Source organism: Neovison vison, chromosome 5 (assembly GCF_020171115.1).
Source record: "Neovison vison isolate M4711 chromosome 5, ASM_NN_V1, whole genome shotgun sequence".
In the NCBI taxonomy this organism is placed as follows: domain Eukaryota; kingdom Metazoa; phylum Chordata; class Mammalia; order Carnivora; family Mustelidae; genus Neogale; species Neogale vison.
This window is the reverse complement of record NC_058095.1, coordinates 106,901,321-106,925,810: the sequence shown is the minus strand read 5'-3', so window position 1 is coordinate 106,925,810 and position 24,490 is coordinate 106,901,321. Positions and strand designations below refer to the sequence as shown.

At 41.3% G+C, this 24,490-nt stretch overlaps 1 protein-coding gene across 5 annotated transcripts in view; it reads right to left on the bottom strand.

Annotated features, from left to right (window-relative positions):
* The window catches only part of RCBTB1 (RCC1 and BTB domain containing protein 1), a 52,089-nt gene that overhangs the window by 15,360 nt on the left and 12,239 nt on the right, over positions 1–24,490 (bottom strand). For 3 of the 5 annotated variants that reach the window (XM_044249687.1, XM_044249686.1, XM_044249689.1), the window contains exons 2-9: positions 19,870–19,945; positions 19,573–19,742; positions 18,837–18,987; positions 8,964–9,130; positions 5,794–5,952; positions 2,451–2,558; positions 1,954–2,096; positions 371–561 (exon numbers count right to left, since the gene is read on the bottom strand). In XM_044249687.1, coding sequence (XP_044105622.1) covers positions 371–561; positions 1,954–2,096; positions 2,451–2,558; positions 5,794–5,952; positions 8,964–9,130; positions 18,837–18,987; positions 19,573–19,698 — 1,045 coding nt within the window. In that variant the 5' untranslated portion in view covers positions 19,699–19,742; positions 19,870–19,945. Of the gene's footprint in view, positions 1–370; positions 562–1,953; positions 2,097–2,450; positions 2,559–5,793; positions 5,953–8,963; positions 9,131–18,836; positions 18,988–19,572; positions 19,743–19,869; positions 19,946–24,490 lie in introns of those variants that run through there. The other 2 variants (XM_044249688.1, XM_044249691.1) reach the window with 2 other exon arrangements.

Below are 24,490 nucleotides of genomic sequence, written 5' to 3'. Positions count from 1 at the left end.
GTTTCGTTTCATTCAGGGAAATGAAAATACTTCAGAACTTGATATAAATGGCAGTCGCACAGCACTGTGGCTGTACTGAATGCCTCTGAACTGTACACTTTCAAATGGTTAACTTCATCGTCGTAAATCTCACCTCAATTAAAATGAAAGCACTGAATGGGAGAAAACAGTAAGTCCCTATAATATTTTATAACATACAAATAAATTCTATTATGCAAATCTATTTTGAGGAAAGGAATTACAGCTATTGGAGAATAAAACATTCTAGGACCTGAAAGAGCCCACAAACAGCAACTACAGAAACAGAAATAGCGTGGTCAGCTGCTAGCACGGCTCTTCCCCGGGTGGAAGGAGCCTTGAGCTTTCTCACCCACGGACAGGAGGCGCCACGAGACGGCAGGCGTGGCAAAGCAGGCGAACACATCGTCGGTGCAGGAGAAGTGGGTGAGGTGGGGCAGGATCACCGACTGGCCCCGGCACTGGCCCCACATGTACACGTGCCCGCCCTGGGTCTTGGCCGCCGACGTGTGTGCAGAGTGGCAGGCCGCAATCTCTACGACCCTGGAAAGTTTTAAGAAAAATATATGTCATTTCTTTATCACAGAAGCCGAGAGCCCACCACACAAGGTAGATAAAGGGGTCATGCTGACAGCACCACAAAAAACAGCCCAGGATTGAGGGATATTAGTTATCAGGTCATAAGAACACAACTGAAAGGTCACAACAAGAGTACTGTGCTTTTCCCTTGCTTGTTGCCCCACTTCTCATCCTAACCTCATTCTGAATTAGGATAAATAACAATCACTGTTGAGGACAACTTAGAAAAAGGGACTAGAAACTAAAGTAGATGAGGAAAGGGGACAGAGGCAAAATATCCTGACATTTCCGGGGGACTTAGACAGTAGCCAAAAAAAAAAAGTGTCTTCAAAATACCATTTCCTTGATACAACTTATTCTCTCAACCCCTAAATAAGCACTGGCCTCAGGGTAATGGACTCTGAACATCCTAATCCAAATGGACATCAAGCCAGACTTAGATTTCTCATTATGCTTCTTAGACAAGGTCCTACAATCAGAAGACAACCCTCTAAAACTTAGTGGGTAAGGACTCATAATTTGGCTGAATAAACAAAGCATTATTCCAGTGATATACATTAAATCAAGTCAATATTTAAAGATATTGTCCTTGGGGTGCCTGGGTGGCTCAGTGGGTTAAGCCTCTGCCTTCAGCTCAGGTCATGATCCCAGGGTCCTGGGATCGAGCCCCACATTGGGCTCTCTGCTCAGTGGGGCACCTGCTTCCTCCTCTCTCTCTGCCTGCCTCTCTGCCTACTTGTGATCTCTGTCTGTCAAATAATTTAGAAAAAAAATTTAAAGATATTGTCCTTTTAAGAGATTTTATTTATTTAGCAGTTGTTTTAGTTGGCTCAAAGGAAAAGTTAGAACTACACTCTGAGTTTCTATATGGTGACAAACCCTATTTCACTCCCCTACGAGATGGGTCACAGGAAGGCCGTAAGAATTACACCAATATGCGCTAATGCCTATCAATCACAGGAGGTTATTTTAGAGAGCTACGTAAGAATCATATCAACCGCACGTTCACTCTGGCTGCTACTCAAACTCTTGTTCAAAATGACAATGTAAAGAGGGAACCTGGATGGCTCAGTGGGTTAAGCCTCTGCCTTCCGCTCAGGTCATAATCTCAGGGTCCTGGGATCGAGACCTGCATGGGGCTCTCTGCTCGGCGGGGAGTCTGCCCCCGCCCCCTGCCTGCTTCTTTGCCTACTTGTGACCTCTCTCTCTTTGTCAAATAAATAAATAAAATCTTTTTTTTAAAAAATGACAACGTAAAGAAACAGAAGAGTTACAAAAGCTAAAAACAGCTCAGCACACAGAGCCCCAAGTCCAAAACCACACACAGAACCCTGAGACATGGTACAGCCCAGTTACCTTTCTTTCTCCACCATGATGTGGGCCGGGCTTAGCAGGTTATTTTTATTGCCAGTTCCCAGCTGCCCATACGTGTTAGCTCCCCAGGCATAGAGCAAGCCCTCATCTGTTAGTGCTAGAGTGTGTGCATAGCCGCAGACAATCTGCAAGTAAATTTAAATGGTTACCATCAACAGGAAAACGGGAAAGGCAGGAGAAACATCTACTTAAAGACCACAGCCAGCTTCTGCAGAATGCCAATTCATCATCAGTCATGGACTGACATTCTCTGGAACATTAAAAAAGCGTTAGAAAAGCCCAAGACTGAGACTCCTCGAGTTTTCCAATCGCCTTTTTTTTTTTTTTTTTAACTTGTCAAGACTGATGTGTCACCACCATGGTGTTCCTTCTCAACATGGGAATTTAGAGAAGATGAAAGTGTAAATGTGGAAGATGAAGGCACACAAGTCAGGGCAGGGGAGCTGGAGGCGAGCAGCAGCGCAGCCCCGCACACATACCTGGTTCACACACACGCTGTGCAAAGCCGCCACTCGCACAGGGGTCAGCTGATTGCCATTGTTTCCCAAGCCTAGCTGACCATTGCCATTGTAACCCCAGCCATATACCTTAGAGAAAGAAAAGGAGAGAACAGGCTTTTAAAACTGTAAGAGGGAGTGTATAAAAATGCCGTTCACCTAAACAAATCAGGTACTTTTCCCCTTCCAACACCCACACTCTATGTGATCCCACAAGGGATCTCCAAACAGAAGATATTTTGGGGGTGGGGATGGCAGAGTTTGGCATGACAAACCTACTGTTTGGATAGCCTTGGGGCAAGTCATTTAATCTTGTTTTACACATGAGGAAGCTGATGCTCATTAATAATTATGAAGCACTTCTTATACATCAGGACATGATAAAAGGTACCAGGAATAAGTTTTTGGTCACAGTTTAACAGGAAAGATGGACCATTGCAAACTTTTGCAGTCAGGTGGGGAGCGCTATCCTAGAGATACAATCAAGTCACTACAAAAGCAGAGCAGAGAAAGGACTTAGCTACAGAAAGATAGCTTAGGAACAACTTTCAGAAAGCAGATTTGAGCAGAGATAAATGGAAGTGAATGTATTCCAGGGATAGGGCACAGAATGTTCTAGAAGCAGGTTCTAAACATGAGCAGGCAGGCCTAGCAGGACACGTCCAGCACAGTGGCAGGGCTAAAGACTAGAACGAAAAGCAAAGGCCATGGGGTGAAGTACCGAAACACATACTAGGGAAAGTAGAATGCATCTATGGGCCTTCCACTGAAATATTTCACACATCTTGGAAAAATCGTGCTGGCTCCACATAACGGGGACTGGACTATTTAAGACTAGAGGAGGGACAGTCATTCAGGAGATATGTGTCTCTCATTAGCACACAGATGAGCCCTGCTGAGGGTCTAAATTAAGGCAATGACAGGGGGACCCAGAGAGAAGGAACAGACAGGAAAGAGGTTAAGAAGACAACATAACAGAATGTGGTGACCCCTTTGCTCTCTGGAGAGGGGAGTCATCAGCTGAAAGTAGCGGAGCTGGAGACAGGTTTGCCAGCAGCGGTAAAGGTTTAGAATGGCAAGTGTGGGACACAGGACAAAACACTGACCAGGAACAGACTATAGGTCTGGTCAAATGAGAAACCTGAAATGTCTGGTGGCACCAGGACAAGGCAGAGCAAACAGATGGATGGGGCTTTTCAGGGCAATGTGACAGAAGGGGAAGGAGGACAGAGAATTTAAGATACTAGCAGGAGATGGTTAAAAGCACTTTCCATAACATAAGTGCAACAGGTTTTAACTTTCTGCAGAGAAATTTGGCTTTAGCTATCAACAACTTTAATGGCATAGCCTCTGACTCAGAAATCTCATTCTTGTGAACTTATTCTACAGAATACTTACAGAAGTGTACAGAGATATACAGTAACACAGGAAGTCAGTGCTACAGTGTTTATAACAGCAAAAATTTAGAAACATTTGCAATATCCATTACTAGATTTCTCCGTGTGGGTCATCCAATAGGAAAACTAAGTAACCATTATAATGAAAAGCAGCTATAAATGGTCTGATAACAGATTCAGGTAAACAGCTGTCTTGTTGGCAGGAAAGTTGCAGACTAGCAGAGAAGAGCAATAACCTATAATGATCCCATTTTTATAAAAGACAGTTATATTTACCCATACAGAATTGTTTATAGGGAAAAACCCAAAAGGATAGTCATTAAACTATTAACAAGACTGGAGAAAAGGTACTCACTTTTTACTTTATGTATTTCATCTCCTTTTGTTTGTGAAAATAACCACATAATAATATTTTTTAATTAAATTTATTTTTAAAAATAAAGGAAAAGTAAAGAATACTGAGATGGAGGATGTCCAATGACTATCCTAAGAAATTCTGAAAACATCCAAGATGACATCAGGATTGATTCAAAAAATAAGTTCACACTTCAGGTGAACATGGCATGAGTAAGAGACTCATCAAATCACTACGCTATACACCTGAAACTAATGTAAAATTGTGCACCGACTATACTTCAATTTAAAAAACAAGTGCATATATACAGAGAACAGATTGGTGGTTTCTAGAGCTGGGGGCAGAAGAGCACAGGCAAAATGCGTAAAGGGGGGCCAAAAAGTACAAACTACCAGTTATAAAATAAGTAAGTCATCGGGACGTAATGTACAGCATGGTGACTACAGGTAGTGATACTGTATTGCATATCTGAAAGCTGCTGAGAGAATCATCTTAGAAGTTCTCATCACAAGGAAAAAACTGCATGGTGACAGATATTAACTAGACTTACTGTGGTGATCTTTAATTATATACAAACATTGAATCATTACACTGTACACCTAAAACTAACATAATGTATGCCAATTATGCCTCAATAAAAATAATTTAAAACAGTAAGTTAACATAGATGAGTATTCAGAAAACTCCAAAGCACTCTAGCACTGCAATGCATACCCCACACATCTGTAGCCAAAGACAATCTTTGTGGGGTGCCTGGGTGCCTCAGGTCATGATCTCCAGGTCCTGGTTAAGATTAAGCCCCACCCCCCACCTGCCCCACCCCTCCACCTCTTGGCTCCCTGCTCAGCAGGGAGGCTGCTTTGCCCTTGCCTCTGCCCCTCCCCTGCTTGTGCTCTCACAAGCTCTTTCTCTCACTCTCTCAAATGAATAAAATCTCAAAGACATATCTTTGCATAATTTTTCTCCACTAAGACACTGACAGATTGGTAACAGGCCTATTTAAGTAGAAGTTACAACCAGAATAATTGTACAGAAATAACCATCAGCTCAAAGGTAGCCACGGTAAAGGATCACTAAAAGTTGAGTTTTTAAAAGTAGCCAACAACAACTGGCACAAAAAATCCCGCTCCTGTAAGTAGCTTCCTCCTGCCAACAAACTCCAGATGCAGGCGCACTGGAGTCCGCCGCTGCTGACAAACATCACCGGTTAACTTGACAGAGGGCACACTTGATTTCTTCATTGGATAAAAGAGGTAGCATCAAATTCTTCACTACAGTAAATCACAAATACCTATGAACACCAAACTACCTGGGGTCTAACAAAAAAATAAAATTGAGACATATGAGTATCTTTACTTGCAGATTAATCTTAGAATTAAAAATTCATACTGAGGAACAAACACTCTCTAGGTACTCCTTAATCATTAACCAGTTAACTACTCACGAAACTATAAAACAAAGCACTTTTCCTTCCATGATCGCATACATGCTCCTCATGCAGAAAATGCTATTTCACGAGAGAGGAGGTGAGGACGGGGGGTAGTGGTGGTGGTGGAGTGCAGAGAGAGCTCACCTCACCATTGTCCAGAACAGCCATGGATGAGGTCTGACCACAAGCAATGCCAACCACCCTCTTAATATGTAAACAGTTTGTAACTTTGCGAGGAGTTGGTTGATTTGTTGTAGATCCTGATCCCACCTGGCCACAGTTGTTATAGCCCCAAGCGAATACCTACACAAAACAAGGGGGAAAGAATGAATTACTAGTAACAGGGTGAACATTCTACCTCTAACACACATTAATAATCATAAAATAAAAATAAATCCACTTAATGAATATTTACAATGTGCTACATGGCTCTACATACTTTCTGGGCACCACTACCATCTTTAATTTTCATAGTCATCCTGCATAGTGACCCTAGGCCCGGGTAGATACTATTATCACCCACATTTTCTACATGGAAATGGAAACCGAGAGGTTAAGTGGCTTACTTGAGGTTCTACCCAGTAAGCAGTAAACGTGGAATGAGAACCCAAGAAGTGTAGCTGTGCTACTAACCATGACACCGTACTGCCTCTGTCATATGACAGCCATATGTGATTTGTCTGGCATCAGTAAGAAATAAAGCATATACCACATAAGCAGGAGGGAGAGGAAAAGTCTGCTTAATTCTTTGGACACAAATACTCTTTTTTTTTCCTTCACGGGAAGCTTTAAAGCCCTACAATGCTTCTCCCTGTCTCACTAATTGCCAAAACTGAGTATTACATAACGTTTCCTGATGACTCATGGCCATCACAATTATAATTACCAATCACAGTTACAGGTCATAACACAGTAAGGCTCACAAGTACCAAAGAGGTGTCTGTCCCTACAGAAATGACACCAGGTTGTTAGGCTATTCTGGATACTGTCTTCTCTGAGTTTTCATTCACTGTCAACTCCAAGCAGCTCCCCTCCTCAAATGCACCCTGTGCACCTTTGGCCTATGATTTTCCATTAGGTGAAAACCAGATTTCTAAAGAGACCCAAATAAATCTCTAAGCTAGTTAAAATCTAGTAACAAAGATGAAAAACAAAACAACAACAACAAAATCACTTCACGTTAATTACCAACTAAGCCTATCAAATTAAGAGTGTGACCAGAAAGAAGAATAAGGGGAGGGTGGATGCCAGCAGCCTGGGAAAGAACTTCCTCTAACACTAGAATTTCTAGGGACCCCCCTATCCCTTTCACTTGCCCCGGCAATGGTCCTCCCACATCCTGAAGTCTGGCTTCCACAATCTTTCCTCGGTCAGCACTTCCTACCTCCGCTCACACATCTGATGCTGCCCAAGGCAACCAGAGCAAAACCTATGGCTGGAGCCTTAAAAGAATATGCACTAGAGGTTCATTTCACAGGTACAAAAGAAATAACTGGCAACACTTCCCGAAAGTGGGTTCACGGGAGCATCTGGTATAATAAGGCAAATATTTAGCACAATTATCCAAAGTAGCATATGCTCACAGTTAAAGAAAACCAGGATTCCAGGCTGTACAAATTAGGGAATTCTAATTTTAATATTCTTCTTGCACTTCTTCTCAAGTATCCCAAGACCCTTGCAATGCAGCTGCCATTTATTTAAAAATGAGGACTAGGGTTCCAATAATCAAAATCAGAGCAGCAAACTACAGATTCGGGGCATAAGACCCGGGTGCTAGGCCTAGTCCCAGCACATCCCAGCCGTGAAACCTTGATCTCACTCAGTTTCTCTGGTTCCCTCACCCGTAACCTGCCCCACATAATAAAATCACTATTAACATCACTGACGGATTTTAAACGGGAGAACAGAATGATCTGTGCTTTAGAAGTCACAGGGAGTATGGGCACCTAGATGGTGCAGTCATTTGGGCATCTGACCCTTGGTTTCAGCTTGGGTCAGGATCTCAGCGTCCCGAGATTGAGCCCCACATTGGACTCCTTGCTTGGTCTGGAGTCTGCTTGATATTCTCTCTCCTCCCTCTGCCCCTCTCACTCATGCTCTAAAATAAATAAATCAATCTTAAAAAAAAAAAAATCACAGGGGGCAGAAAAGTAGTAATACTTAACAGGTAGACCAATTAAAAAGCTATAGAATAAAAGAGACCATGGGAATAGCCCAGGCTGACAGCAAGTTCTGACCTAAGGTTACAGAGATAAAGAGAAACAAAATGAGACAAAAGATTAGAAGGTAGAATCAATAAGATCAGAAAACTTTATGATAAGTAAGCAAAGAACCTGGGGGTGAAAAAGTGGTACAGTACCTATTGGAATGTTGGTAAAGTTATTTTCTATGGCATCATTACATTTGCCAAAAAACAAAACAGACTTTAATGGATGGGGTAGTTAAAAAACAAAAACTAAAGGACAGACCACTGTCATACACATCTGATTTATAGTCTTAGCAAAGAGCAGGAGACTCAACCGCCGTAAGGCTTAGTCTACTGCTATCAAAAGGGTGGTCCTCATCCCATAGGTTATATTAGAAAAAGAGTGCGTTCCCACATGTTTTTAGTTGTACACATAGGGCTACTATGTTTACACTATCCCAGATATAAATAGGGTCATTATTTACTTTTTAGGTTGTTAGCAAAAGGTGTTAACAACCTAAATATCCATCAGCAGATAAATGGACAAACTATGGCATACACACATACAGAGTATTATTCAGCCTTAAAAAGGAGAGAAATTCTGACACATACACCAAAACGGACAAACCCTGACAACATTATGCTCAGTGAAATAAGGCAGTCATAAAGGATGAACACGGCATGGTTCCACTCCAGTGAGCTACCCAGAGCAGTCGGACTCATGGAGACAAAATGGTGTTCACCCGGGGCCAGCAGGGAGAGGGAGAGCTAGTCTGGTAGGTGCAGCTTCGGCTCTGTAAGATAGAGTTCTGCAGATGGATGATGATGCTGGATGCATAACAATGTGAATATACTTAATGTCACTGAACTGACATTCAACAGATCACATGGATATAAAAATACATACACATATTTTATAAAAATGTGAAGTTTGCCATCCTAACCCATTTTAAGTGGTTAAAGAGACCATGGCAATAGTCCAGGCATATGACAAAATGGTTGTGGGAAGTGGCTCTCACACATCCTGAGGCCTGGCTTCCACAATTCTTAAAAATGGCTAGGACGGCAATTTTGTATTATGTGTATTTTACCACAGTTTAAAAATAAAGAATAAAAGCAGGGTACTTACCTCTCCATCAGCTGCCAGAGCCATTGAATGATGTGAACCACAAGCTACTTCAACCACTTGCTTGATCAAGAGATTGGTACAGACTTGGATGGGAGCAATGCCTTGGTTGGTCGTCCCATTCCCAAGCTGGCTATATCCATTGTGGCCCCAGGCATAAACAACTCCATCTATACGAGATGGCCACACACAAAGAATCAACTCCAAGAAGGAATGGTAAGCCCTGTACTTTCTTCCCCAGACTTTGCAAAACTTATTCTCCAACCTTAATTTCTTTCACACTGCCTCCTTCTCTCTATAAAGTAACCACTGATGAAGGGAAGGGAAAGAGGGAAAGATGAGGAAACAGATAGAAAAACATAGAATCATTCAAGAAAGGACCTGACACTAATAAGAGATCAGCTTTATGGTCAAAAGTCAGTTTGATATACAAAAATTAGACCATCTGAACACACTGATTCATCTCAGTAGTTTCCATGTCAGGTACCCAGCAAAAGGCAAAAGACATAAGAAAGCTCACCATTATCAGTCTTTACTATCATTTTACCAAATACCAAGTCTCAGGGAACCACTGAGGGCTGTGTGTGTGTGTGTACACACGCATTGTGCACACACAACTCTCACAAAGCACGGAGGAAAGAGGTATATTTTTTGTATAAACTACATACAAAAATGTAAGAGCTTTCCTCATGCAGACTATAATTGGCAAAAAATCTGGCTCCATTTTTCTCTAATGACTTTATCTTTTTGGGACTCTGACAGAGGTAACTTCTTTGTTTCCTCTCTAGAAGTACCACTGTCTTGTGCATTTCCTCCTTCAGCACACCTAAGTGTCAAGAGCAGAGATCTCCAAGTTACACACTCTCTGCATATCTTTCCCATGGTAATAAAACATCCTGCCCTACTAAGGACAATCTAGACCTGGAAATGATGATATCCAAGAGCAAAGCAGAAATCCAAGTGTTATTGTCAGGCTACTGTCTCGCTGAAATGGTCCCTAAGCAACCAGGGAAAGGTAGGTTTCTGATTATCTCATCTAGAATCTAATCTTCTGTTTCTCACAAGAGGTTTTCCCTATTACAAAAATTATGACAGAAACCATAAATGGGAAAATTCATCCTAAAAAGAATGGGGCTATAGATTGAAAAAGTGTAACACCTAAAAAAAAAAAAAGTCCATGATATTATGTTAAAGTTATATCAGGTGATAGAAATCTCCAAACTTATAAGTGTTTTCATTCCTAAGAGACAGAAAAATAGACCTGAGCAAATAAAAATATAGCCCTTGTTCTTGGATAGTAACACTCAGTATCAAAAAGATGGTAGTTTTTCCTATGCAAATATATAAATTTGAAATAATAGCAATAAAATGACTTAAGTTACTTTCTGGAACTAGACAAACTGATTAGAAATTTCAGTGGGAAGAACACAAGAATAAATAGAAAAATTCAAAGAAAAGAAGTGAGAGGACAGCTGGCTCTATCAGTTATTAAAACCTATAAAAAGTTTCTAAAACTAAAATTAATACTAGGACATGAACAGATAGACAAACCAGTGAAATGGAACTGAAGCTCTAGAAATAAACCAACTGCATACAGAAATAAAAGCTATGTCATTTCGGGAAGAAAGGACTTTTTACAAGTTGGTTGAAATAATTGGTTATATTGAAAAATGAGATTCATTCCTCATACCATGATAACTTCCTAGTGAATCAAATATTTAAATGTGAAAAATAAAACTATACAATGGGTATTAAGGAGGGCATGTATTGCATGGGGCACTGGTGTTATAGGCAAACAATGAATCATGGAACACTACATCAGAAACTAATGATGTACTGTATGCTGACTAATACAATACAATTTACAAAAATAAAACTATACAAGAATTAGAAGGAAAGAACTGGTGAATTCTTCCATAATCTGGGAATAGGGAAACTTTCCTACAACTCAAAATCTAGAAGCAATAAAAAAGAGTGATAAATCTAGGGCGCCTGGGTGGCTCAGTGGGTTAGGCCGCTGCCTTCGGCTCAGGTCATGATCTCAGGATCCTGGGATCGAGTCCCGCATCGGGCTCTCTGCTCAGCAGGGAGCCTGCTTCCTCCTCTCTCTCTCTGCCTGCCTCTCTGCCTACTTGTGATCTGTCTCTGTCAAATAAATAAATAAAATCTTTTAAAAAAAAAAAAAGAGTGATAAATCTACTTAATATGTTTTTTAAAACTTTACATGGGAAAAAACCACCAAGAACAAAGAAAAAAATGAAATATTAGGAAAAAATACTTATAATTTATATTACTAGGAGATAATGTCTGTATAATAAAAAGAGCTTCTAAAAATATAAAAGAAAAAGACCGCGAACTCTCTAGAAATATGAACTGATGGTTCACAATGAAAGAAATGTACATGACTCCTAACCATACAAAAAGATACTCATCCTCATTCTTAAGAGGAAAAATCCAAATTCAGAAGCTGAGACTCCTACTCACCAAAGCTACCACCTAGCTTCTACCATTGCCAGAAGCCTGCTATGTCAGTAACAAAGACTAATGCCAAGTCCCTGGCACAGCATCACCCTTTTAAAGAGACCGACTACCTACTTCGTAATAGCTGACTATTACCAAGCTGACTCCAATTGACTCTTTAAATCCTGGAAGGAGCAGCCATTCATACTAACAGAAATCAATGCATAATCGGGATAAAGCTTTCCTGCACACAGGGCCTGAGCTAGCACAGCTATACGAGGGCTTACAGAGTACTTGACCTCACAAAACCGCTCATTAGACCAAGCAAAAGAGGTGCAGCAGTGCTCACATGACCAAGGGGCTTCCAGTCCTATCTCATAAACAGCAACATGCAACAGAGGCCAGCTGGACACAGCAATGACAAGCCGCCTGAAGGTATAGCTAAGGCATCAGCCCGGAGAAGAGACCATGTGAGGACGGACGCTAAGCTCCAAGGTACAGATTCTAAATGACCACTAAATGGTGCTGTTTCCCTAAAAGGTAGAGTACGTGGGTCCCAGAACCACAGTGGATTATATGAGTGACCCTACTGATCATCACTCCCAGGGACCGACTTGGGGAATCTGTGCTTCCTGTCCCTGAAATTAGAGGTTCTGTAGGTTTAGAAGTCCTGGTTCCCTAAGCAGAAACACTTCCACTAATGGACACGGCAAGAATTCCACTAAATGGCACTTCTGTGTTCCTCTAATCAAAGGATCAAAAGGAAAAAAGAGGAGTCACCCTGTTGGCAGGGGCAATGGACCCAGTCAGCAGGAAGAGGAAGGACTGCTGGTATATACTGGGGGCAAGAGAGGAATATGCTTGGCAAAGAGGTGAAAGGTGGTACTTTGGGTGCCCACTTGTCCAACAGTGATGGCAAACGGAAATGCACAGTAGCCATAGCCAGAGTACAGCATGGTTAGGGACTTGCATCCCTCAAGCATGAGCATCTAGGTCACACAATTAGGTTAGCCCCCTAGGCCAGATGCTACCCAAATAAGAAAGAACCTAGAAGGAGCGCTAGAGGATGGAGGAGCTGAGTATCCGTGTGGCCAAGACTAGCTACAGCAGGAGGCAGTGAATTATCCCACCAGGAGTCTTCACTAAGTCTTCCCTAGGAAAAGAAGCCCTCCAGAAACCTGGAGGAGCTATCCCCAAAACCTGTCAGAAGACAGATCTGAGCGGTGCATGGAAGAGAATGAATGAATGCTGTGCTGTGTCACACAGAGGCTCCCTCGGAATTAAGGACCTTATTCTCCAGATACTGGGACTGCTGCCAGCTGCCTGTTCTCAGCCATTGGTCCTCTCCAGATTTGCCCGTGGCAATCACCTTCTTGTGATTATCTTATTATTATTATTATTATTATTACTATCATCACATTATTTTACTATCTTAAAATAGTATATATACATGTTTCTTCCCTTTTTACTTGATGAAGCATAGGAAGAGTGAGCTTCCTGAGATGGCCTTTAGTCCCAGCTCCCCAGGAAGCTTTCAAAGCAACCCCATCCAACCCCATCAACTTCCCCAGCCCTGCTCTTGCCACACAGTTTCTGACTAACCAAGGATCAAGCTTCAGAATCATGTCAGGATGAAGAGATGAGCAAAATTACCAACGGATGAGACAGTGAAACCAACTAGGATAGAAGGGAAAGTGGGGAGTGGGAAGGGCCCAGGAAAGGGCAAGCACAGAGGGAGGAAGCAAGGAAGCATCCCATAAAGTTCTGACTTTTAAGGAAACCCAGCCTTCAGAGACTAGAAGTAGAGTTGGAGGAGTGGTCAGAAACAACTAATTTTATAAGTAATCTAACTTAATATTGCTTCAGAAGACAGAAAAAGAAATCCACAAGCCCTACGTCTATGTGTAAAGTAATAAACAAAATGAATACTGATCTTCAGAGTATCACCAGATGGGACTAGATTTTTTTTTTTTCTTTTGAGGAAAGGCAGACTGCCACATAGCACCTTGTTTGGCTGTGTCTAGGGTCTTGGAAGCTTGACTATCATATGTTCTCCTACAAATGGACTTTGAGAGCTTGTTTGGAGGTTCTAGTGGGGAGCGCAGCTACGTATGCCCGGACTTCCTCTATTGGGGAAGGTGGTCCTCTCCAACTGAGCACAGAGCTTCAGGAGGGACATACATGGAGCAGTGAAGGAGGAAGGGGACACCCACCTACCCAGCCAGAACAGCTGTATCAACCCTGGTGATCAACAGGGTGTCAGATGTGGCAGCCAGATCATGCTCACGTCCTAGATTTTCAATTTAATGATGTAGCACTGACCTTTTAGAAAGAACACAAAAGTCAGTGAAGTGTGGAAAATTGAACACATTTTTATCTTTACTCCTTCCTTAAGGACCTTATTAAGGACCTTATTCTCCAGATGCTGGGACTGCTGCCAGCTGCCCGTGCTGAAATAGAGTGAAGGGAGCAATTTTTTTTTCTTTTAAAAAAGGCATAAACAATCGAGGACAAAAAAGAACAATAAATAAGAAAATACAATAGGAGAGATGATGACAAAATTTTGGAAGATGGAAGGCAGATAGATGTGGTTAGTAACACCGCTGACCAGAGAAGGTGATACCTACAACTGCAAAAGAAGCAGCCAATTACAACCTGGGATCTCAGGAAGGCCCAGGGATTGGAAGGACCAGACACCACAGGAGATGTAAGCGTGGGTGTAACCAAAATCAGAAGCACTTAGACCCCAAATCCTCATCCTCTTGCTGTGGGGTCAGGCAACAACCCCTTCCCAATGCTGGTATAAGACAAGAGACCTACAGCATTTACTTGCTGTGAATTTCTTACTGTAACTGTCCTGAAGCCCACATTCCCCCTTTGCCCAACATCCCTCCCTCCCTTCTCCCACATAACACGACAAAGAAAATGAGCTAGGAAAATAATCCAGAGAGGCCCTGTGACAGCCTTGAGGCACCATTTTGAGGAAAGAAGTGGAAGGCCACATACTGAATAGTGAGATCCCTGTCTTTCCCCTGCTCATGGAAACCTGTCAAAAAAAAAAAAACTTGTCCAGGTCAGGAATTTGGAAGGTTCCACTCTACAGAAGCTCATATACTGACACTGAGAGAATCCCTAATGAAACAGTTGCTATCTCCCCGAAGTGAAGCTTGGCACTTGAGAAACCCATGAACCCAGTGTTCCCAGCACGTGTATTATTAACACCTGGGTCTCACCTGCAGACAGACAGCCAAGATCACCAAACTTTTCAAGGAAAAGCCCCTAACAAGGAAAGTCAGAGACCGGGTCGCCTGGGTGGCTCAGTGGGTTAAAGCCTCTGCCTTTGGCTCAGGTGATCCCAGGGTCATGGGACTGAGCCCTGCATTGGGCTCTCTGCTCAGCAGAGAACCTGCTTCCCTTCCTCTCTCTCTGCCTGCCCTTCTGCCCACCTGTGATCTCTGTCTGTCAAATAAATAAATAAAATCTAAGAAAAGAAGAAAAAAAAAAGAAAAGTCAGAGACCAAAACAAATTGAGGAGAAAGAAAAAAACCGGGAGGGGAAGAAAAAGAAACACTGCAGAGAATAGAAGACAACATGAAAATAACCTACGACAACCTCAAAGAGAAGTCAGTGAATCCATGACACAAGGACAGGAGGCTCAAGAAAGGCACACTGAGAGAACAAGGAAGAGAACAGGAAAACGTAACAGCAGAAACATGAAAATCTGACATCAGAGTTTTAAGATAAAGTTGAAGAAATTTCCCAAAAAGTAGATAGGAAACAAAATATAAAAAAGAGGATCAGACCAAAATCCTTTAACTTCCTTCCAAGAAAAATTCCAAAAAAGAAGAGAACAGAGAAAACAAAGAAGGGACATTATCCATGAACTATAACAAGAAAATAATCCAGGGCACCTGAGTGGCTCAGTTGGTTAAGCGACTGCCTTCAGCTCAAGTCATGATCCTGGAGTCCCAGATCGAGTCCCGCATTGGGCTCCCTGCTCAGTGGAGAGTCTGCTTCTCCCTTTGACCCTTCCCCTTCTCCTGTTCTCTCTCTCTCTTTCTCTCTCTCTCAAATAAATAAAAAAATAAAAAATAAATGAAACAAGAAAATAATCTAGACATGAAGGAATTTCCAAACTGAAGAGTCAACAGAATGATCAATACAATAAATTAAAAATTGGGGTCCCTGGGTGGCTCAGCTGGTTAAACATCTGCCGTTGGTTCAGATCATAGTTCCGGGGTCCTGGGATTGAGCCCCAGTGGGGCTCCCTGCTCAGCAGGTAGTCTGCTTCTCCCCTCTCCGCCCCCGCTCATGATCTCTCTCACTCTCTCACTCACGCAAGCATGCTCTCTCTCATAAAATCTTTTCCTAATTAATTAAAAATTACGCACACCAGAGTACATAACCATGACTTTTTTCAGAAAATTGGGAATAAAGAAAAGATCTTAAACCTTCCAAAGAGGAAAAAACAGTCATATGCAAAAACAGCTAAAGACAGAATGGCATCAGAATCTCAAAAGCAACCCTGATTTGAGAGGTGTGATGACTTTAAAATTTGGAAATAGGATTTTTAATCATGAATTTTAAGCCCAGCCAAACCACTGAGCATGCATAAAATGAAGACAGTTTAAGAGAATGTCTCAAAGATTTCTCTCACACCACCTTCCTTGGGAAGCTACCAGAGAATCTGTTCACCCAAATAAGGGTATAATCTAAGGAAGAAGACACAGGGGCACAAGAAATAGGGGATCTAGAAAGGACAAAGGTGAGGGGACTTCACAGATGACAGTGAATGAAGTTCTAGGTTAAGAGCTGGGTGGCAGGCCTACAGTGACCAGTCCTGGCTGGAACATGGGGATGGAGGGCTCCAAAGACAGACAGACAAATCAGACAAACAGACAAATCAGAAGTGCTGAGATACATATACTGCTCTACTGATGCTTTTGGACATAATGACAGCCCTATAGAAAAATAAGTGAACAGGGGCGCCTGGGTGGCTCAGTGGGTTAAGCCGCTGCCTTCGGCTCAGGTCATGATCTCAGAGTCCTGGGATCGAGTCCCGCATCGGGCTCTCTGCTCAGCATGGAGCCTGCTTCCCTCTCTCTCTCTCTGCCTGCTTCTCTGTCTACTTGTGATTTCTCTCTGTCAAATAAATAAATAAAATCTTTAAAAAAAGAAAAAAAGAAAGAAAAATAAGTGAACAAATCCCAGGAAAACAAACAGTTGTACAGAAGGTGGTAGCTCAGCCAAAAATCAGTTACAGAGTGTTAATAATGTGAACACCGAATATCGACTTAACCAAAATGGTGGTATTGCTATACTGAAAGGACTGAAGGAGGAAAAGAAGGGGAAAGAAAGCTAACTTCTATCAGCCATGATACAAAGTGGAAGAATAAGATCTAAAATTGAAAATTCACAAAGAAAGTGTGTATATATTAATTTAAAAATCAAGATAAAATGTGAAGAAACACTTGAAGGGGTTAAAAGTGGTTCCTTCGGAAAGGGTAGTTTCTAAGACTGAGGAGGGGTGAGGCAGAGGTCCTTCTGTTTTTTACTAAAAGCCATATACTACTTGATGGTTTGAAGTGTTTTAAATGGTTTAATTTGTTTTAAAACTATTTGTTCATAATATGTATACAATATGCACAAATATATGTGCTATACATACACTGATACATGATGTAGGATACATTTAAAGTATATTGTATAAAATGTATCATAACAATCAAAACAGAATTAAAGAAAAATAATTCCCACAAGAAAAATAAGTTATTTTATTTATATTTTTATGTTTTACATTTACTTATGTTTATATCATTATAACACTCAAGATAGTTAAGACTACACGATCCGGACTCTGCAAATAATTCCAAGAGCTATAATTTCCTAAGGTCACCACTTTGAAGAAAACCAAGAATTTAAATATATATGTTTTAGGGGTGCCTGGGTGGCTCAGTCGGTTAAGAATGCAACTCTTTGGGGACTGGGTGACTCAGTCATTGGGCGTCTGCTTTCAGCTCAGGTCCTGATCCCAGTGTCCTGGGATCGAGCCCCGGATCGGGTTCCCTACTCAGCAGGAAGCCTGCTTCTCTCTCTCCCACTCCCCCTGCTTGTGTTCCCTCTCTGGCTGCCTATCTGTCAAACACATAAATAAAATCTTTAAACAAACAAAAACAAGAATCCAACTCTTGATTTCAGCTCTGGTCATGATCTCAGGGTCGTGAGATCAAGCCCAGTATTGGGTTCCAAGTTCAGTGGAGAGCCTACCTGAGATTCTGTCTCTCCCTCGCCCTCTGCCCCTCCCCCACTCATACATGAAGGTGCGCACACGCTCTCTCAAGTAATCTTTATTTTAAAAATAAATAATATAAATGTATACGTTTTAGTGTGTTTGCTCTAAAAAACTATCCCAGTGTTTACAGTCAGATATCAGTAACCAATTAAAAGTGGTATCTGTTAGGAAAAAATCAAATCATTAGGTCTTGAGAGATGACAAGGAGAACCAGTCAGCAAAGTAGTAACTGCCTGAGAGAGCCAGTGTCATGCCAGGAAGCGCAGTTTCACAACACGGGAAGTGAGATCATCACTTCACTACGCTCAACACCAGTTATATTCTCACTAGACAATCACACTCAGATCTGGATCTCCACAGCTTGAGAAAGATGCAGACAACTTGGAGTAGATTCAGATATGAATTAAAGGCAATTAAAAAGCTCAATACTAAGACCTCTGGCAATACCCAGGGAAGCTGATTCCTCAGTCTGGAGAGAGAAAGAGAAGCAAACAAAAAGCTTCCCCACAGAAAGCAGAGGATCTCTGCTAGAGAGAGAGAAAGAGTTAACATGCTTAAAATATTAAGGAAGAATTTAGGTTATATAGAACCTATTTTTCAGAGTCCTGGTTGTCCATAGTGCAGATAAATTACTAAAGAAGAATGTTACAGTGTCCTTCTTCAGTGATAGGAGAAGCAAAAGGAGTAAAATCTATCCCACATTCTTTCCAGATGGCACACACATGAATGCCAGGGAATAAACGAAGATTTCTTAAATTTGAGATTCAGGAACTACACAATAAAAGGAAAACCAGAAATATGTGTGTTTATAAAAACGTGCCAAATAAACCCCAAAAGTTGCCTTGCTACCATAAATCCACCGAAAAATTAGGCTGAATGACTACTTCATTTGCTACATCGAGAATCTTTAACAACTTTACATTAGCATGCTAACGTTTGCTTAATTTGCAAGCAATATTATGGCTGCTCCAGAATTAACCTGAAGTGCTTAACAGTTTGGTATAGTTCTCAGAAATTAAGAAATAAACCATTCGAAATTATTTTATATGGCCCCACCTCCCCTTAGCTCAGAGTTAATGCTTGATCTCCCACAATGTGAAAAGCTGGCTTTGTTCCCTCTTTACCTTCAGTGCTGAGAAGGACATGTGGTCCACTCCCATAACTAAGGCTTTTAATCTTCTTTCCACATAAGGCTTCTAGCTTTTTGGGTACAAGTGTACTCTGGTTATCTCCAGTTCCTAGACAGTTACTATAGTTCAGGCCAAATACAAAGACCTAGAAAACAAATAGTTTTGTCTGAGTCACTTGGCCTAAAGTTACACAAAGGCTCCCTTCTCCACTCTGAAAATAAGACACAGTCAAGTTCAGTGTGACAGCTCAGTAGGTAGGAAAAGACGGATCGCATTAAGAAAATTTCAAGCTCTGCTAACATTATTGAAGTTTTAGAATACGTGGCTATACTATGAAATTCAAAGAGTGCAGAGGGTTGAGGGGTATTAAATCAAGAAACTGAAGAGACAGAGAAACTGTATCAAAGACATGGTCTTCTTGAATTTCAGGTTCTTTTTATCCCCAACCTTTTCAGCAGATAAGGAGGTAGGCCTTGCTGGATGCATCTGGGATAGCAGAGAAAAGACTGGAAGGAAGGTAAGGGCCAAGGGGATAAAGTGCCAAAAAACACACCAGGGAAAGTGGAATGAATGTGTCTATGGCTCTTCCACTGAATTAGTTCAAAAAAGAGACTGATTTGAGTAAACTTGCATTCTGGAAAGCTCAGCTGGCCATAACCTTTTCTTGGTCTTCAAATTTCACGCTTTAGAGCTCACCCCTATTACACACTGGGTTTTAAGAGATTCTTACCTCATCATTGTCGGTAACATACAGTGCTTCATTGGCTGAGGTGCCAAAGACACATGCTTTCCGAATAGATGCAATTTCTTGAGGGGAGAGCAGAGTGAAGATTGGCCACTTTCCTACATCCACCATGACTCTGGCTTCAAGTAATTCCTATAAATAAGCCGACATCTCTGCTGCAACAAAAAAAGGCCCCAAGAAAAAAATTAAATAACCACTAAACTAACTTTCAAAAAATGACATTGTGAATGAAAAAAAAAAAAAACAAAAAAAAACCACCTAATTCCAAAAGAAAATACCAACCTTTGGTTAAATGGATCGCTCAATTTCCCCAGCAACGTCTCCAGTCCTTCCTCCACCGTCAGACCTGGACCTTTTTCTGCAACAAGAGGAACAACTCGATAGAACCAGTTGCTAGTCTTACCAACTTACAAGTCAGTGCTTATCTGTTACAGACATGCTCACTTGCAACCAGAGAGCAGACAATGGAAAGGCAGCTAACTGGATGAAACCAGGGTCTCTCATCAGGCAATTTTTCTTTAGGTTACTGAGATAGAAGTTAAAGGTTACAGTACTAGTTTGTCTAAGACACTCAATTCTTGCTCAGCAGAGAGAGGGCGGGAAGGTGTGTGCATGCACTGAATGTTACAAAAACCAGAATCATTACCTCTACTTCCCCACTGTCCTCCTTCCATCCCTAAGATGCACCCAAAGATCCCCATCCTTCATAGAAAATCACTGTCATGCCAAGCCACTGTTTAATCACGGGAATGGGACATCCCTCACGTAAGTCTAGAGTGGCAAAAATACTAAGAAGAACAAGACTAAGATATACTGAATGAAACCATAAAATAAAGCATTATATTCTGGTCCTAATTTCTATGACATTTTCTACATATATACAGATGAAATTTCATTTCATACTGAAAGGTATCAGATGAACAAGGAAAGACAATTCACCCTAATCTTGTTGTTCAAGGTCATGACTATAGCCTTCAGGCAAGCAGCAATTAGCTTAAACAGTATCTTATAAAAAGTAGACATATGTATAAATTCCCATAAAACTCTAAACTTGACCTGTTTAAGGAGTTTTACACAAAGAATCCATCCTGGTCATGCCTCCAGTTCTTCTAGGGTTAAAAAGTATTTCTAGAAATTCCAGGGAGCTGCACAAGCACAAAACCCTACCATGCCAATTGAAGTTTCCATTCTGGCTCGCACCTCTAGAAACTGAAATAGAACCAGTTTATAAATACAACCAGGGTTTCCTAATGAGGTACAGAACTCCTGAAGTTCCTTCCTCCTCACTCTCTTCTCAGATCTCTAAAAATAGCCAAGAGAGCGGGCTCAAGACCAAGGCCTTCTGGGCTACAGTACCTCTGATAACACCTAGAGAGAGCCTTGGGGCTTTGGTATACTTAACCAAGGCCTCAATTTTCACCATCCAGGGAGATTTTCCCATGAGTACCAACTTGTCCGATGACAAGGACCAGATAACTACTATATGCCAAGAATCACATCACATACTCAATAAGCATTTAACACGATCAAGACAGGCTATTCCCCATCACTCAGACTCCTGGAACAACATGTGAGTGTTCTGAGAAGTGTGCATAGGTACGTGCTGGTGGGAACAGGTCAAGTTTGAGGAAGGGTGAAAAACTAATACATAAACATGTTCAAAAATTTTGTTTCAACCAGTTCAAAGGAGGAAAGTAAGTCTCTCTACTTTATCCTTCCCCAACCCTCTCCTCAAAGGCAACCACTGTGAACAGTTGTTTCTAATTCCTTCCAGAGACTGTGTAGGCTTACAAAAGCATTTTGTGGATGTGTGTGTGGAAGCCTTTCTTCCTTTACTTAACAGTGCTTCTTGGAAATCATTCTATATGAGCACATGCAGATTTACTTCATTTCTTTTCAATGGTACTACGTAGCATTCCATTACACCACGTTAACAACTTACCTGCTTCCACTGAGAGACTGTTTAAGTCACTGCTAGTCTTTTCTTAACATAAACAAGACTCCAATTATTGTCTACATACATTATTGCACATACTTGTCTTTTTTTATACATGCATTTATAATATAAATCCCTAAAAATGGAACTGCTGGGTTAAAGTTTAACTGCTATTTTTTTAAAGATTTATTTATTTATTTGAGAGCCAGCAAGCACACAGTGGGGATGGAGGCAGAGGGAAAGGGAGAAAGAGCCTTAAAGCACCACCTAGGCATCCCAAATTGCTATCTAAGTTACCTCAAATTGTCCCTTACTGAAGTAGTACCAGTATATAAAATAACTACCAATGTATGGCAGTACCTGGTTAGTCATACCCTTACCACACAGTTTTATCATGGTGTCTCAGTTTTGTTTCAACTTGAACTCCTCCTATGATAAGTGAGGCTGGGCATCATTTAAAAAATAATCACAATAACAGCAATAATAATAACTGACATTTCTTGAACACAATGTGCCAAGTACTGTTCCTAATATTTTCTTTTTTTTTTTTTTTTAAGATTTTATTTATTTGACAGTGAGAGAGAGATCGCTAATAGGCAGAGAGGCAGGCAGAGAGTGCAGGGGGAGGGGCCAGCAGGCTCCCTACTTAGCAGAGAGCCTGATGCAGGGCTTGATCCCAGAGCCTGGGATCATGACCTGAGCCAAAGGCAGAGGCTGAACCCACTGAGCCACCCAAGCGCCGCATATTTTCTATTAAATCATGTAAATCCTCACTTTATAGACAAGGAAATGGAGGCAAAGAGATTTCAAGAATTTGCTCAAACCATTAAGTGGCTGAGTCAGGGCCTGAAGCCACACAATCCGGAATCTGGAATCTGCACGCACACTCTTGACCTCTTGGCCTCATGCGTCATCCTTTTACATAAAGTCCCTTTTTTTCTTCTGATCTATTGTTCTTTTCTTTGTTCTTGATTTTTGTGTTCTTTGTATAGAAAGATTGTCTTAAATGCTCTTAGAGGTAACGGAAAAAGATGCCTCTTACCCTGTCCCACTCAAACGGCCTGACTTGTGTCTCTTACAAAACAGACAGGGAGGGGCACCTGAGTGGGTCAGTAGGTTAAGCCACTGCCTTCAGCTCAGGTCATGATCTCCGGGTCCTGGGATCGAACTCCGAGTCTGGCTCCTTGCTCAGTGGGGAGCCTGCTTCTCTCTCTGCCTCTGCCTGCCTCTCTGCCTGCTTGTGCTCTCGGTCTCTCTCTCTCTCTCTGTCAAATAAATTTTAAAAATCTTCAAAAAAACAAAAAACAAAAACCAGGGAAGGAGTCACAAGAAAGGAAAACAGTGTAAATGTCTAGAAGCAGATAAATCAATTCCACCTCCTCAAAAAGAAAAAAAAAAAGAAAAAAATCCAGAACTTTATTTTCCTAGAATGTGAACCACATCAAAGTTAGTCCTCACATTTAATATTGAATATAGAATTTTAAATAAACAGGGAAAACGGGGGATTTAAATTAGCCAAAAAAATATAATTCACCACATTTAAAATTACAACACCAAGGGATACTATCATCAAACTTAAACATTTTCCTGACAACAGTACAATTATTCTGAAGTCATTAATCAGCCATGGGCGACTCTGACCCCAAAGGTTTGGTAAGCTACTGAAAAATCAGGCTCTCATAAATGATGGCTTATTATATGAACTTATTATATATTTCATAATGATGGCTTATTATATGAACCCATTTCTCAATTACTTGAAGTTTTGTTTTACAAGATATTTCTCCAAAGGCTTATAAAATTAAAAGTTAATATAAAACCAGGTCATGTATCTCACAGGTCCACACCCATCATAAAAGCAGAAAGTATTAGCAACAGCCTAGGTATGGTGGAAAAGACAGTGTCCTGAGGCATGTGTTTTATTAATAGGTTGGCTTTTAATTAATCAGTGTGACATGCCACACATCTTCCTGAGCCTGGGTCTCTCAAAAATCTGTCCTGTAAGGCTCTATAATGTTATGCTCAAGATGTAAAGAACAAGCTGCAGGGGATTTTGGAACACATGAAAACAAGGGCAGTAATGCTGCACAAGCAAGTCATCACTCCTAGCAACACGATCCTGTGAAGTAAACAAAGACCAGGAAGGAAGACAGGAACAGCGACCGAGAACAGCTGCAGACATTATGTTAAGCAGCTTCACATAATATTATTTCATTTAATCTTCACGATATTCTTGTAAGGAAAGTTATAATCCATTCTTAGCAAATAAGAAGTGGGGCTCAGAGGTAAAGTGACACCCCAAGGTCACAGAGCGGTGAGTGGCATAGTCAGGACTCAACCCCCAGCCTTCCGAGTCTTCTTACATCAGAGAATATCAGCCCTGGCCCTTCAGTGGTTAAACTTCTCCAACATTACTTCCTTCTGACTTTATCCAATAATGTACACCAGCATCTGTTTTTAAAATGCTTCAAATACCAAAATAACTCCCCCCGCCAAATTTGTTCGCTAATAAGCCTTTATCTAGACTTGCGTGGTGAAACCTTGAGAATGTCACTCATTCCTTCCTTTTTCCGAAAACCACTAGGCAGCACATCCTGGAGACTAAATGCAGGACCCTTTGTCCTCAAGGAGCTCACAAGAGTAGATGAACGCAAGGTGCCTCCTTGGGCTACAGACTGCTACAGCACAAGCTTGTCTCCCTTAGACCAGGTTCAAGATGAGCAGCTGATGACATGAACAAGGTACCCTCAGAATTCAGACAAGGTTCCCCAAGAAGTTTTGTGGAGGTACAAGAACTCAGGATGTAAGGAATATCTGCTTATCTGCTGTAAGGAATAGATCAGTTCTGAATGTGGGCATATGGTGTCTCTTTCCTAGGGCAGTATAATATAAATGCAAATACCACCAACATTCCCTAATTAACTCAAAATCATTACAATTAGATTACTGTGGTGAGATGTTGGGGGC